General features: G+C 43.2%; 1 protein-coding gene across 1 annotated transcript in view; it reads left to right on the top strand.

Annotated features, from left to right (window-relative positions):
- Cers3 (ceramide synthase 3) overlaps positions 1-15096 on the top strand; it is a 62267-nt gene that overhangs the window by 10845 nt on the left and 36326 nt on the right. The window contains exons 3-8 of the mRNA XM_057756495.1: positions 835-953; positions 3143-3200; positions 4741-4791; positions 6189-6281; positions 7372-7500; positions 10627-10733. Of these exons, the coding sequence (XP_057612478.1) occupies positions 835-953; positions 3143-3200; positions 4741-4791; positions 6189-6281; positions 7372-7500; positions 10627-10733 (557 nt within the window). The remainder of the gene's footprint in view (positions 1-834; positions 954-3142; positions 3201-4740; positions 4792-6188; positions 6282-7371; positions 7501-10626; positions 10734-15096) is intronic.

Below are 15096 nucleotides of genomic sequence, written 5' to 3'. Positions count from 1 at the left end.
GCTTTTCCTATTTTAAGTCATAGCCTGTTAAACTTCTGCTTCCCAGAGGAGAAGCAATCATCATTATTATACTTTATAATCATTATTTTAAATGGCTGGAAATAGTTTGGATTATTTTGAAATAGGCTGTGTATCAGGTTGATTGTGAAAGCAGAAGCCCGACACCTGCTGGGGTTTTCTTGGCTCATCTTCCGTGACTAACAAAAGGACCGAGTGAGGTAGCAGGAAGCCCACAAGCCCAGGTCTTGTTTGCACATGGCTATTTTCACATCTTGCACAAGTCCTAGAAACTCTTAGGCAAGCTTCTGTGTCTCTGTAGGAAATCATATTTGATGATTAACATTTTAAACTCTACTACTCTACCTGGTACCTAGGAGGCCCTAATGAATCTTAGCAAGCTCATATATACAGGTCAAACATATGGATTGTTACTAACGTATAGCTGGTTGATCTTAGTACTCAGCAAGCTAGAATCCTCTTATTTTCTGTTTTCTGTCTGCTTGGCTTGGCTTGGGGATCTGTGTACATGAATGTGGTTTCATAAGCGATAGAAATAAATTCCCTGGCTCATCGTCTTGTGCCTGTCTGCTCTAGTCTACAAGCTTTTGCCATTTAGTCTCACTGTCCCTCAACTGCTTGACATCTGATGGTTCTTTGCCTTAGTTTTTACAGTTGTGTGTGTGTGTATTCATGCACGCTAGTGCGTGCACTCATGTACCAGGAGGAGTGTGCCCGTGGAGGCTTTCCTTCTTCCTCCGTGTCCTGCCCTTCCCTGCTGAAATGCCTTGCTGACCCTCTGTCTATCGTTTGTTTATTCTTTTCATCTTTTTTCAGAATGATGTTTATGGACTGGCAAAAAAGTGTAACTTGACAGAGCGCCAGGTTGAGAGATGGTTTAGGAGTCGACGGAATCAAGACAGGCCTTGCAGGATGAAGAAATTCCAGGAATCTTGGTAAGGAGGATAGACAGCTTGTGTGATGCCATCATAACCAAGGGTGTTGTGAGCATGGACGAGAGCACACTGGCATTGAAGGGAAGGAAGGGTCCAATTGCATTCTTCACTTTCCAACAAAAGCAAGTTTGGTTTATTTGAATGGTTTCATTAAATAACTGAAACACGTGCAATCTTACAAGAAGTCCAACACCCAAAGTTAGTGCAAAATGTACAGTGAATGGCTGCTGAGAAACCCCAAGGTTTGAATTCCATTGTAAACAGTGTACACTGTTAAATAACATTTAAAAGAAACATTTGTTATTCAGAAAGTTCTTTTTAAATGTAGAGAAAGATGTTCTCTTAACTGTCCTTGTTTCCCCTCTCCTCTTCTAGGAGGACGAGACCCCCACACTGTAAGGTGGACCCAGTGCCTATACAGACATTATGTGCTTGGCCTGAGCCATGAACATGACTTAACTGGTGTTTCTCCTTTCTAGGACTGAGGTTAGAAAGTCTCAAGACTTTCTCCCATGTGTGCTCTCTTAATGTGTAGGAGCAGGGGTGTGAGAATCCATCCTAGTGCATGTCACTCAGAATTTCATACATATATATATAAAGTATTTGATCATACTCACCATCAACTCTTCCTCCCCTCTCCTAACCTCTCCTAACACATCTCCTGCCATCTTCCCACCTTCATGTCCAACCTCTCCTAACCATCTCCCTCCCATCTTCCTACCTTCATGTCCAACCTCTCCCAACAATCTCCCTCCCATCTTCCCACCTTCATGTCCCCGTCTTTATTGCACCGAGCCTCTGAGTGCAATAAGCACTGCCCACAGGTGTGTGGGCACACCCGAGCTTGGGTAACCTACCAGTGGCCATACCTCTGAAAATAAATGATGCTTCTCCAGAAGCTGTCATCTGTAAACAGGTTTTTCTGCTGGAGGTGGGGCTCACGAGCCTCTCCTCTATCCATGGGGTAATGTTGGCCAGCTCGATCTTGTGCATTGTCGCTGTGCTGCTATGAGTTAATGTGTACAGCGGCTGTGTCTAAGCAAGAAGACAGTATTTCCCAGCACTCCTCCCTGACCTCTGGGTCTTACCATCTTTCAGCCTCTTCTGCAGCAGTGTCCATTGAGCCTTGTGGCAGGGGTTGATAGAGATGTCCCAGCTAGGGCTGAGAACGTGCAGCAATCACTTAGTGACTGGTATGAACTGCTGGCCACTGCAAAAAGGAAGTTTTCTTGCCAATCCTGAGAACAGCACTAAACTATGGATGTAGACATAAATATTTGGAGGGCATTTTATAACCCGTCCTTTCGGTAAAGCAGCAGTGGATTTCTCCCCAGGGCCTGTGCCCCTCCTCCAGCCTTAGGCCTCTGATTAGATTTATAGAGCCGGGAGTGAATTCCCTCCCATGAGTCAGAGGATGACCAGTAGCTTTCTGGATTTGAGACCTGATTTGTGTGTGTGTGTGGGGGATTCCTTTCCTTTCCTTTTTTTTCTATCTTTCTTTCTTTCATTATGTTTATTTTATAATTATTTATGTTGCCTGTCTGGTGTGTAGCTGGCATTCCTTCAGCTGTCTCTCCCCTATGTACAGAAACTCTTTAATTTCACATTGTCTCATTTATCAATTCTCATTTCTGTTAGTGGCCTGAGCTATCCAAGTCCACTCAAGAAAGTCCTTGCCTATGTTTATATCTTGAAATTTTTTTTTTACATACATTTTCCTCTAAGAGTCTTAAAGTTTTGGGTTTCGCATCAATATGGTTGATAATTTTGTGTTGACTTTTGTATAGGTTGAGAAATATAAATCATATTAAGCCCTAAATGTGGCTATCCTGTTTCCTCAGTATCATTTACTATGGGGCTATCTTTTTTCCAATGAGTAGTTTTGACGTCTTTGCCAGAGAGTAGTTGTCTTTATGTGTGACACTCTCATATGTCTGGTCTTGAGAGAGTCTCACTGTGCTTTTACAGCTGCGGCCCTGGAGAATAATTTGAGATCAGGTATTATGATGTGCACAGCATTGTTCTTTCCACTGTTAGGGTTCTTCCATGTGGGTTTAGGATGAACTGACAGCCAGGGTGAACTTACACCCTAGGATATATGTTCTTCCAAGCCTGTCATACGAGAGTCCCTTCCCCTCACATGTCAATCACTGTTGCAGATGAGTGAAGCCTTTTCTTTCTTTTGACAGCTGGCGGTTTACATTTTACTTAATGATAACTGTGGCTGGAGTTGTATTTCTTTATGATGTAAGTTGTCATTTTCATATCTTTGGAATTCACCTTTCATTTAAAAATATTTTTGCCTATGAATTCTATCAATGCAAAGCTCTAACCTCAAAAAGGATGAGAGAGAGGGAGAGTTTGTTCTGGAGCCAAGTAAAAGTGACCGTGACCAGGAACACAGATACAGGTGACCCTAAATGCCATGCTTCAGTGTGGATGGTTTCCTGAAGTTTTATAGTAACAGAACAAGGCAAATGATAATGAAAACACCTTTCAAATACATTGATGGGAACTCCAGACAAACAGGTTAGAGCAAAGCGGGGTATCCACAGCTGTACATCTGGGTACCATAAGGCAATGCTCTTAACCTTTGGTTGGTAGAAGCTAGTGGTCTGTTTGTATATTACAAATAATTTGCCTAATAGCCATAAAGACGGTAGGTCACAAATTGAGGTGGCTAATAAATGGCCATTAATGGGGCCAACTATGCCTCAAGATAAATCAAAATTAGGTTCTGAGCCACAACATTCCAACTTTTAACAATTACTGAAGTTCTAATCAGTGGGTCAGCCATACAGATGACTCAGAGTAAATTGCCTTTCACCCTGGAACTTCATCCACAGTTCTTTAGGACTTAACACTCCAGAGTTCAGCAGTTTAAGAAATGTCTCTATAGAGTCAAGATGTTTCTCAGGCTTAGTGGCAGGACCCTTGCCGAGCATGAGCAGGGCCCAGACTAGGCCTCCTGATGCTTTATTGCTATAGCTGCTCAAGGTATTTTTGCCTTTTCATTTATTTATTTATTTGTTTGTTTGTTTGTTTGTTTATTATATGCTTGCTTATTTTGTCTCTTTTTTGAGACAGGTTCTCAATATGAATCTGAGGCTGGGCTATCACTTACTACATAGCCCATGACAGCTATAAACTTGTAATCTCCCCTCTCAGCATCCCAAGTGCTGAGATTATAGGCATTTGCTACTGTCTGACTCAAACTACAGATATAGTAACTGATCCAGAAATTATTTTGCTATCATATTTGTTTGTTCAAAAGAGTTCCTTCATCAAGACAGTCCTGTTATTGACCCCAGATTCACTGTAAGTAGTGAGATTCACAGTATTGTGTAGGAAAGTGAACCAATGCCCACAGGGGGAGAGATGCAACAGAAGAAACGGGATCTTCACAAGAGGCAGTACAATAGGGAATACCTCGAGTGTGCAACAGGAAACACACACGTGGGTCTGTGCAACCATAAACACAAGAGAGTCTTGCAATAATATACAGTAGTGAGTCTGTGCAACAGGAAACACAAGAGAGTCTGTACAACAGTAAACACAAGTGAGTCTGTGCAACAGGAAACACAAGAGAGTGTGCAAAGAAAACACAAGAGAGTCTGTGCAACAATAAATACAAGTGAATTACAACAGTAAATCCAGGTGAGTCTGTGCAAGAGGAAACACACGAGTGAGTGTACATGACAGGAAACAACACCACAAGGAGCTGTATTTCCTGCTGAAACAAGTGTTTGACAGCTGTGTCTCCTCTTTGGGATCCTCTTTTTTTTAGAAACCTTGGGCATATGACCTCTGGGAGGTTTGGCGTGACTATCCCAAGCAGGTATGTACTCCCTAGCATGGCCTCTCCCTGACTTCGGCACCACATTAATCTGCCCCAGATCTCAGTGTGGGGTGTTTTGTGTCTTTGTTTGTTGTCTGTTGGTTGGCTGGTTTTGTTTTTGTGTCCGACTCTTATTAGGGAGCTCAGGCTGGCCTTACACTCAGCACATACCCAGGTTGTCCTTGAATTTGTAATCCTCTGACTCCATTTCCAAAGTAACAGGTTAAAATTTGTCTTTTTTAGCATGTTAGCCTCAGCATAAACAAATGAACAAACAAGAATCAGACAGTGAGCTGGAAAGAGGGCTCAGTGGTTCAGAGCACTGGCCGTTCTTCCAAGAAGACAAGGTTTAAGCCTTATCACCCACATGGTCACATTCAGCTATCCGCATCTCCAGTTCTAGGGGATCCAGTGTCCTCTTCCAGACACACATGTGGTCTGTACATACATGCAGACAAAACATCCATACACATAAAGCATATAATAAAAATAATGAAATGAGACACCAGAAAAGGGGACAGGAAAGCCTCAGAAAGAAGTCTTCTTCATTACACAGGTCAAAACCTCGTCCTATCAATGCTAGCTCATCTGCTCTTCTCAAGAGCACTGTTATCTCTGATGCATAACAACTATCCTCAAGCCTAGTGCTATAAAGTGCCAGCCATTGGTGACTCATGATTTGGGTTGGCAATTGGGCCTAGGCTAAGGGAAGCAGATCTGTTCCGTGTGGTCTCAGCTAAGATCATTCATACGTTCCAAGTCAGTTGGTGGTCATACTCATGATTTTATCAGCTGGCACTTGAATGGTCTTTTTGTGGTCTCTTTGGTATGATAGCTCAGCTTTCTTATACAGTGCTCATGAAGGCTCTGTTTGTGTTACATTGGCTACTGTCCTGTTGGCCAAGTACCAGGTTAAAGCCACAGTCATTGTGGGAGGAGACCATGTAAGGCCGCAGATATTAAAAGGCCACATTCAATGGGTGCACTTGATAATCATCCATCACACTGAATAGCACACCTCAAGTCTCAATTTGCCTCAGAGTCTCAAGTTATTCCCTACTATAACAGTGGTAAGAACAATTTTAGCAGTAGAAATTTAGTTGCTTTTATTCAGAAGACAATTTTAGAGTCCTTAAACAATTGCGTATCTAATATTGCTCACATTAAGCTAAAAATATAGAATTTTTAAAACTTTTTAGTCAAAACACTTAATTTGGTTTAGAATGCTTCTCTAGTCTTTCAAGAATTAAAATTGACATTTTATCAGTGATTCCTCTGGGGAATTGAAGTCATTGCAGCTTCCTGCCATTTTGTGGAATATAAATGGGTCTCAGAAAATGAAAACATGGTGCTTGTGAGGTCGCATTTAGAGGACTGAATGCCCCCCTTCTCCTCAGCCTCTGCTGCCGTCCCAGTACTGGTACTACATTTTGGAGATGAGTTTTTATTGGTCACTGCTGTTTAGCCTCGGCTCTGATATCAAGAGAAAGGTAAGTGATGTGTTCACAAAACTTCTTTTCTTCATTTCTTCTTTTTCATTCCTTTGCCTCTTATTCTACTTGTAAAATGTATTTTGTGTATAGTTAGCTCAACTCATTGACTATTCTTGCTTTCGATAGTGCATGACCAATTCAAATTATTCTCATGCTTTTATGTCCTGATAAATGCCTATAGAAAAAAAACTTTATGTTTGGAGCTGTATTCCTGATCAATAAGAAGATAGTTCTCCTTTCTGTTTTCTTTGCCTGGGAGGGCAGCGTCCCCTCACACACAGGAAAACCTTGTTATGTGAGGACTTTACCTCCACACCGCATCTTTTTGATGGCAAACCACTTTATACAATCCTTTCCTAATGTTTTTAAAGAACTTGGAATGACTGCCTACCCCTTAATTCCTTAGCCATCCATATGAAAAATCTTTTTTTAAGCACACAAAGCTTTGCTTTATTTGCAGGGAAACTGAGTCACAGGTATTCTTCATGTCACGAAGTGATACATTTCAGGGCTGTCTAGCTTACTGCATCACTAGGCCAGTTTTCATGTGAGACCCTCAATGCAGCCACAAGATTTTCTCAGCAAAGTGAATCAAAAAGACTATTGTGCCTCAGGTCTTCATATACTAACCCAGTGTCAAGTTCTAGCATGCAGAAATGTTTGTTTAATAAATGAAGTTAAGATCTGCTAAATATTAGGTTAAATGGCGCTGCCTTGATTAAATGCTCTTTGAGTTGAAGGCTGGTGTAGCCATTTCTAGTGGGTACATTGTGGCCCACAGACTATCTTCAAGAAAAAGAAAACCTCACGGAATCTAAGGATATAGTGAGAATATAGTGTATGGAGCCATGGAGAGAGTATCAGAAGTTATAGTCAAATGACAAATGTTCAGTGCATGCATACATATATACACACATACATGCATACATATATACACATATGCGTGCATACATATATACACATATGTCTATCACGCTAAATGTCAAACACGCAGATGTAAGTTACTGGTACCATTATTATTCTCTCTTCCAGTCACTGGGAAATAACCACTTTTGCTTAATGGCTTCCATTTTCTCTCATTATGTAGGATTTCCTTGCTCATGTCATCCACCACCTGGCTGCCATTAGTCTGATGAGCTTCTCCTGGTGTGCTAATTACATCCGCAGTGGGACCCTCGTGATGCTTGTGCACGATGTGTCTGACATTTGGCTGGAGGTAAATGGCTGCCATTTAGAAAATAATAGCAGTGCCATGGCCTGCTTTTCACTAAGTGCTCACAGAAAGAATTATCTGTGATTTGGCAGGGCCCTCTGTCCTGAAAATACCCCAAATTCTAAAAAGGTACAGGCTCCCAGACCCTTTGTGATGAAGCCTCCTGGTGTCTGTTTTGTAGTCTGTGCTGTCTGAGTGAGAGGCTGGTCTGCGGGGCTGTGCTCCTGGCAGCTGCATGCCTCTGCCCACTCGGGGAGTGATATGAGATACTCACATGAGAAACCAGGTCAAGGTTTATAGAGGCAAAACTTGGAAATTTTTGCTTTCTGGATCCTCAGAGTTGGACAGCTCCCTCTGCTACTTGAGCCAGTGGCTGGCTGCCTCTTGAATGCCTCCAGTCCCTCTTGCTTTAGGGAATACCAACTGATGTTTGGAAAACAGCATTCCTCTTGTAAAGGATAAAGTGGGCTTAGAGTGTTTTAAAGTGAGGAACATTGAGACAAAATCCTTCCTATTTCTACATCATACAAACTATGAGGAACAAAGGCATAGCAGGGCTGTTCCTCTACCTCACTGTTCACATCAACTCCTCTTGGTGTGGGGCTGTGCTCGAATGATCCCCTGCTTTAGCTACAGCAGCCTTTCCCAGGACAGTGGCTGACTCATGTTAGTGTGCTCGTTTATAACGAGTCCGAGAAAAGCAATGCTAAACTACTTTACACTCGGGGTTGCTCCTTGGAGTGTGAATAATTGAATATGGGTTGATATGGAAGAAATTAAATTTAATAGAATTTCATCCTTCCAGATTGGAGTCTGCCAGCTTTTGATAAAGGACTAGAGAGAAAATCTTTTTTTGTGTGCTTTGTGTGATTTATGTCATATATTCTTTCTTTTTTCTCTGTTTTTATGCACATTTAAAAATATGAAAACCATTCTTAATGCCTGACTAGCTTTAGCCCGTGGACTAGAAGGTAGTTGGTCCAACCCTATTTAAGAAGTAACCAGAAGTCAGTTGAAGTCGTGTCAAAGCAACTGGCATCTGTGAAGTATTTTTAGCCAGGGTGCTGGGTAGGCTGTCACATGTCTTGAGGCAGCTCAGCGGAGCAGACTGGTCCAGGTTGTGTCATGCTGCTTTCTGAACACAGCCACCTCTGCCACAAGCACCCCTTTCTCTGATCTCATCCCAGTGGCCTTGGGTAGAAGGAAGGCTACATTAGGTCTGAGTTAAGAATTACGCATGCACGTCTTGCTTCTGAACACTCATTTGCTCAGCGTTGGTGTGTGTCCAGCATTAAAACACTTCCATTGTGTTTTTAAGGGAAAGCGAGATGTTAAAGCTGGGTCTGGATGCTTAGTTTTCCCAGCCTTCCCTCTACTTCTCATACACATAGCATAATTCCCTAAGAGACATGGGCAAATTACTTATTGTTTTGTTTCCTAGCCCCAGCTGTAACATGAGAAGCCATGTCAGTCCCTTATGGTATATTATAAGGTTTAGCTCATTACTGTTTGAAAATTTTCCAAGTCCTTGGGTAAAATACAGAAAAAAAAATGGCATTTCAGACTTAGAGGTCCTTTCATGGTTAAAATATCAGCGCGGCCTCACGTTGTTACTAGTCATGAATCATTCTCGATCCACAAGTCGTGATCTACACAAGGCTCAGACACAAAGCTAGTGCCTTCCAGCAATAGCTGGGGGTAGAGACAGCCCTGTGTGCTGGTGACAGGCGCCTCTTTCTGGTGTTCTCCCAAGGACGTATGACCAGTGGTTTCTCTGAATAGATGTCACGTTTGCTTTCTCACTCGAGCTCTAACTGAACCCAGACCTGGCACCACTTTTGCTTGAGTAGACTCTCCCTGAGTTGGAAGCTGCAAGATAGGTAGCCTCAACACCTACAGTTTTTTCTTATACCTGCCCTGTTTGTTGCCTTCTCTTGGCCTCTTGCTGGTCCTCTGTTATTCTCCATGTCCAAATTCAGACCCAGAACCCAACATTTTTATGTATCCTAATTGATACTTAGCATTGATATGGGGCTACCATCTGGTACTTCATTACACAGTCCAGAAGGTGTTGAAGGTATTTCTGTCCAACAGTACCATTTTGCCATCCAGAGTTGGCACACAGAGATTCTGATACCCATGCACATATCCAAATTCCCACCTTGGTCTGGCTTCTGACCTTGAATATAGCTAAGCCCTCCATTCTAGTCATTCCAAGACTCTGAGCTTTGCCTCTTACCCAACCCCCACTCTTTAGGACACTGGTTCAGGATGTAATTTCTGAACCTTCCAAGTCTAAGTCATGCTCCTTTGTGTTAGTGATGTCTCTGTTGGCATGATAAAATACCATGACCAAGAGCCATTTAAGGAGCTCATGGTATGTGGTTCTAGATGGTTACATATCCATATGATTGAGAAGACATAGCAGCAGGTGCAGGAAACTGAGATTACATCTCAACACACGAAAACATGAGAGAGAGAGGCAGAGACAGAGACAGACAGAGACAGACAGAGACAGAGACACACACACAGAGAGAGCCTTCAGCAAGGCTAGATCTCCTAAAGGCTCTGTAACATCCCCAAATAATGCCCCTAACTGATGGTCAAGCTTTCAAATACATGCGCCCATGGGGGCCATCTCCCATCCAAACTACCATACTCCCTAAATGGGTGGCCTGTACACCAGGAACTTCTACCTGTACCTCATCTTCCTCTTCATCGTCATCCTTGAGTTTCATGGGAGAGCATAACAGAGCATCCTTATTGCTCTGTTAGCTGCAGCGTTCTAGCCAAGCTCACATTGTGCTCCTGTTCAGGCTTTCTCCAGCTCCCCTCTCAAAGACAGGGAGATATAAAATGCACACAAGGAGTCATTGTGCTGACTTCTAGTGTTTAGAAAGGTGTGGCCCTTGTATATCTTTTTAAGGCATTCTATTATAGAGATTTTCAAACACTGGGGTACAGGGCTTTCCTCTACCCTTAAGGGTTATCTTTATGGCTAATCTCATTGAATCTATGTCCCTATCCACAACCCAGACCTTCCTCAGGTTGCTTCCAAACATGTCTGCATTCAATGATTTTTAAAATTCATTCCACGGGCATTTTAACTGATGACAGTTTCATTTTCAGTCTGCTAAGATGTTCTCCTATGCTGGATGGAAGCAGACCTGCAATGCCCTTTTCCTCATCTTCTCCATTGTCTTCTTCATCAGCCGATTCATCATCTTCCCATTCTGGTGAGTAGACAGGTGCCGTGTCCTATCTTGTGATGTCACAGCTCTGTCTCCTCCTCTTTCCATTCTTTCCAGTGATTTCTGCTGAACTCAGCTGGATAGACAATGTGATGGCATCATTTTTATAGCTTTACTATAAAAACAAAATGTTACAGCTTATGTTTTTATAAAAGTTATCTAAAACATGGAACTGTCACAGAGGGAGTGTCAGAGGGTGGGCACCAGCCATCACTCTCCATCCTGCCTCAGGAATGTGGGTTTTTCTTTGTGGTCAGCAGCTTTTCTGGTCACTCAGTGAAAGCCAATGGCTGGACCCTGGACCTCTAGGAGAAAGGGATGCTCTGTGCTGTAGCAGTCGGAGCTGCCGTCTGAGTGCCATGGTGTGACTTGAGATGCTCACTGGTGTGCTATCTCCCATGGCAGTCCATTCTCAACAGTCGTAATTCCCCACGTGTTGACTGGCACAAGTCTAAACATGGGGAAGAGTAGAGGGCCTGGAACAAAAAGCCTAGAAATAACCTTAGTTTAGAGCTAGCCTGGAAGCTGTTCACTCCTCTCAATAGGAGAATGGAGAAACAACTGGAGACTCCAGTTCCATGCCTCTTCCTTAGGTAGATGGTCAGCAACCCTGACCGGTATCCAGGGAGGTATGGCCAGAGTGGTCATTGGACCTGTCTTTGCCAAGGAAGGCAGCTGCATTCTATAGACTAGAGGTCTTGAATTAGTATTTCCTGGAAAGCAGAGGTCCAGTGCAGTGGCTGATTTCAAGGATGGGAATCGGGTCGGAATCAAATCCTGTGCTACACTTAGCTACCTGTGTGGTTTGGGGCAGGTTAGAGCGTCTCTCTGTGCCTTCATTTTCTCATCTGTAAAATAGAAGAGTTAACCAGAGGCTTACCTGAGATACTACACACAACAGAGTTTTCGAAAACTCTGCTACCTAGCAAAGACTTAGTAATCAATGCCTATTTTATTAAAATTATTCATGAGAATTTCAAAATTGAGAGTTTAATCCAGAATTAAATCCAAGATAAATGCCACTTACACTGCTTGTTTGGTAGACTTTTTGTTTTCGTTGTTAGTAGATTCTGCTCTTTCACTTTATGCTTGTGTACTATGCATTTCGGTGCATAGTGAGCTCCATCCATCCTCCCCTTCTGTACCTTTCCACCTCTCCCCTGCTCCTCTAGATCAACTTCTTTCACCTCTTTATTTGTTTCTTTTAGCTGGTGTCTCCCAGAGTTTAATCAGGGCTGTGTGTATGGACCTGAGTTTACAACCAATTCCCTGAACTTGGTGGGCTCACTGTTGGGTACACAGTTGATGCCATATGCCCCTTCACAGAATCTGCCAGTTGCCAATTAATCTGCAGTGTGTGGTTGGGCCCCAGGGGCCCTTTCCCCCTCCATAGCTGACTACAAGGAAGACTTGACTTCTGTGGACCCAGTGCCAGTAGGCATAGCCACTGTGAGGATGCTATTTTCAGCCTCTCTGTCCACATCCAGATCTTACTTTCTCTCCACCCTCTCTTCCATAGTGGTCCCTGAGACTTAAGGGGTAGTATAGATGTCATGCCTATGCTTGAGCCTTCACCTGTCTTTTATTATTTTGTAGAGTTATAGGTCTTTGCCTTTATTTCTCTTCCCTGCAAGGAGCAGATTCTCTGTTTAAGGCTGAGAACAACCTTTGTCTCTGGATATAAACATGCATATACTTAGGAGATGGTTTGATGTTGCGTCAACTCAGCTAAGCAGCCATGTTAAGTTTCCCATACCCCCGGCCTAGGATCTAAGACCTCTTCATCCATGGGTTTTGGACCATGGTAACATTATTGGTATGGATTCCATCTTTAGAGCAAGCCCCAAATCCAATCAGAGAACAGTTGGTTATCCATGTAATAGTCACATTACCATTACACCCCTGGGTCCATCTTACCTAGAAGGTTGGAATTATAGTTCATAGAGTTCAGAGTTGGACTAGGCAACCAATGTCTTTACCCCCACATCAACCTTCATAGTGGCATCTGGCACCATGAGATCCATTCAGTATGGAAGAATCTTCCAGCCCAATTTCAGCTTGATTCCTCGACATCTTGCAGCTAAGGTATGTGCTGTCTCTAGAAGTAGGATCTTACCAACTAGTTCTCAAGAGTGACCAGGAGCAACGACTAGAACCTGGAGTGTTTGGGGGAATTTTGAACCTCGCTGACCAATGACTCCTACTGGAGCTTTTTGTTCAATGACCCATTGATTCTAGACCTGAGTTGTCTAGTCTTTGCAAGGCATCTGTCTTCAGAATTTTTATAAAGTTTTCTAGCTAGGTTGCCAGAAAGTCATTCACAAGTGGTTTTTTCACACCTGTTTTACTCTCATACTTGCCATGCCCGCATCACCCCACCTCTCATCCCTCTTCCTGCTCAAAGCTCTCTACTCCCAGTATTCCCCTTCTGTGCCCTCATCTAACCCACTCCACCCTGTATCTCCTATTTAAGACAACCTCCCCCTCACTGTTCCCTGTCTAGTACTTGGACTCCTGAAATATTCCACAAGAAGCATACGAAACTCAAATAAGACGAACAACCCAATGACAAACTGGGCTGAGTAACTACAGATGGCTTTCAAAAGAACTGCAAATGGCTTGGAAATGCTTGAAACTGCTCAATACCCTTAACCACTAGGAAAATTCAGATTAAAACCACTTTAAGATTTCATTTGATCCCATTAAAATAGCCATCATCAAGAATGCAAATGACAACCAGTGCTAGATGTGGGGAAAGGGGACCCTTTTACACCGTTGCTGGGGGCACAAAAGGGAACCCTTTTACACCGTTGCTGGGGGCACAATTCAGTGCAGCCACTATGGAGGTGCCTAAAACAAAACAAAACAAATTAGAATTGGGTCTACTATCCTACTACAGAAACACTTGGCATGTCATTGTTCATTACAGCTCTGTTCACAACAGCCAAGCAATGTAACCATCCCAGATGTCCATCAGCTAATGAATGGATAGTAAAAACGTAGGACACATACATAATTGAATTTTATGTAACTATAAAGAACATCATCATTGTCTCTCCTGGTTCTCATGAGTGACTGGCCTTAGGACATTTCTCCTTAGAGTCTCTCATGTGGTTACAGAAGGAAGCCAGGCAGTTATCAGTGAATACAGCTGAAAAATCCGTGAAAGACCAGCTACTTGGTGACACAGTCATTGTCTGGGTCCTGAGCTGGGCTCTTGTCTGAACGCCTACAGTTGGCCCCTTCACTTGCCATTGGCCTCCTCATTTGAAGTGTGACGTCCGAGGTCACATCCTGTCACTTCTTGACATGTAATGTGCATTGAAGCCACACCCCAAGGTTGGAACACTATTTGAAGAACGAAAACCATACTGTTTCTTGGTAATATTGTTTCTAAAGCCTGGGCAGCAGTATTTACTCCATGGAAGCCCTTGGTTCACAGAACTCTGTCCGAGAAGCTTTTCTAGTAGGGTGCAAGGCCTGGCTTTTGATGCCATCATAGATACTGTAGGTCATGGTATCTAATAAACAAGCAAAACGCTAAGTGCATGGTAACTTTGAAAGTTCTAGATTTGAGAGTTCCTGCTCCTGCTGGCATTTCTAAATTTCTAGATTGATCAGTTACTAGCATTTGACCTATTGATCTTGATACTGGATTCACCCACTGGTCGCAGAGGGCAGCAAAAACTATCTTCACCATCTTCAGGGCGTTAGACAGCAGTAAACCAGTTCTGACAGACTGGACTGTAAGGCTCTGCTGGTGACATCGACTCCCATTGTTCAGAAGTTGAGACCAACTGCACCAGCCCCTGGAGCTTTGGAGAACAGCTCTTCACAGGGGTCTTTGAGAAAAATTCAGTGGTTGTAACGAAGAGCAGTTTTACTCAGAAAAGGTGCAGCTTCCAGCTACAGTGCCCGGCTCGAGTTTAGTCCCCGTAGACTTTGCTTTGCTATCACCACGGTAGTGCCAAAGGAGACATTTTCATTTCTGTTGTCCCATCTGCCTGTCCCAAACTCTGTGGATTCACATCTCCAGAAAGTCTTCCCCAGTCACAGCTTGTTTGGGAATCCACCACAGATGGGGCATTGTGCATATAATAGATGCCACTGGAAGGTGACTCATAATCTGCCTCAAGACTTGGCCATGTGTTAGGGGTGCTGTGGGGAGCATCTGTGTCCAGGCCCTTTGTCTTCTGAAGCATATTCTGTGGTACCGCAGGGTAGGAGAAAGCCAGAGCTGTGCCGCCTACACTTCACCTGGAAGCTTGAGTAGACGGCCAGAAGCCTATTAATTACCATCTGTCTTTCCTTCTCTCTGGTTTTTCCATCGTCTCCCCAAAGCAGGTTT

The sequence above is a fragment of the Chionomys nivalis genome, chromosome 23 (genome assembly GCF_950005125.1).
Source record: "Chionomys nivalis chromosome 23, mChiNiv1.1, whole genome shotgun sequence".
In the NCBI taxonomy this organism is placed as follows: domain Eukaryota; kingdom Metazoa; phylum Chordata; class Mammalia; order Rodentia; family Cricetidae; genus Chionomys; species Chionomys nivalis.
Note: the sequence above shows the minus strand (reverse complement) of the source record. Positions and strands in the feature narration are given on the sequence as shown.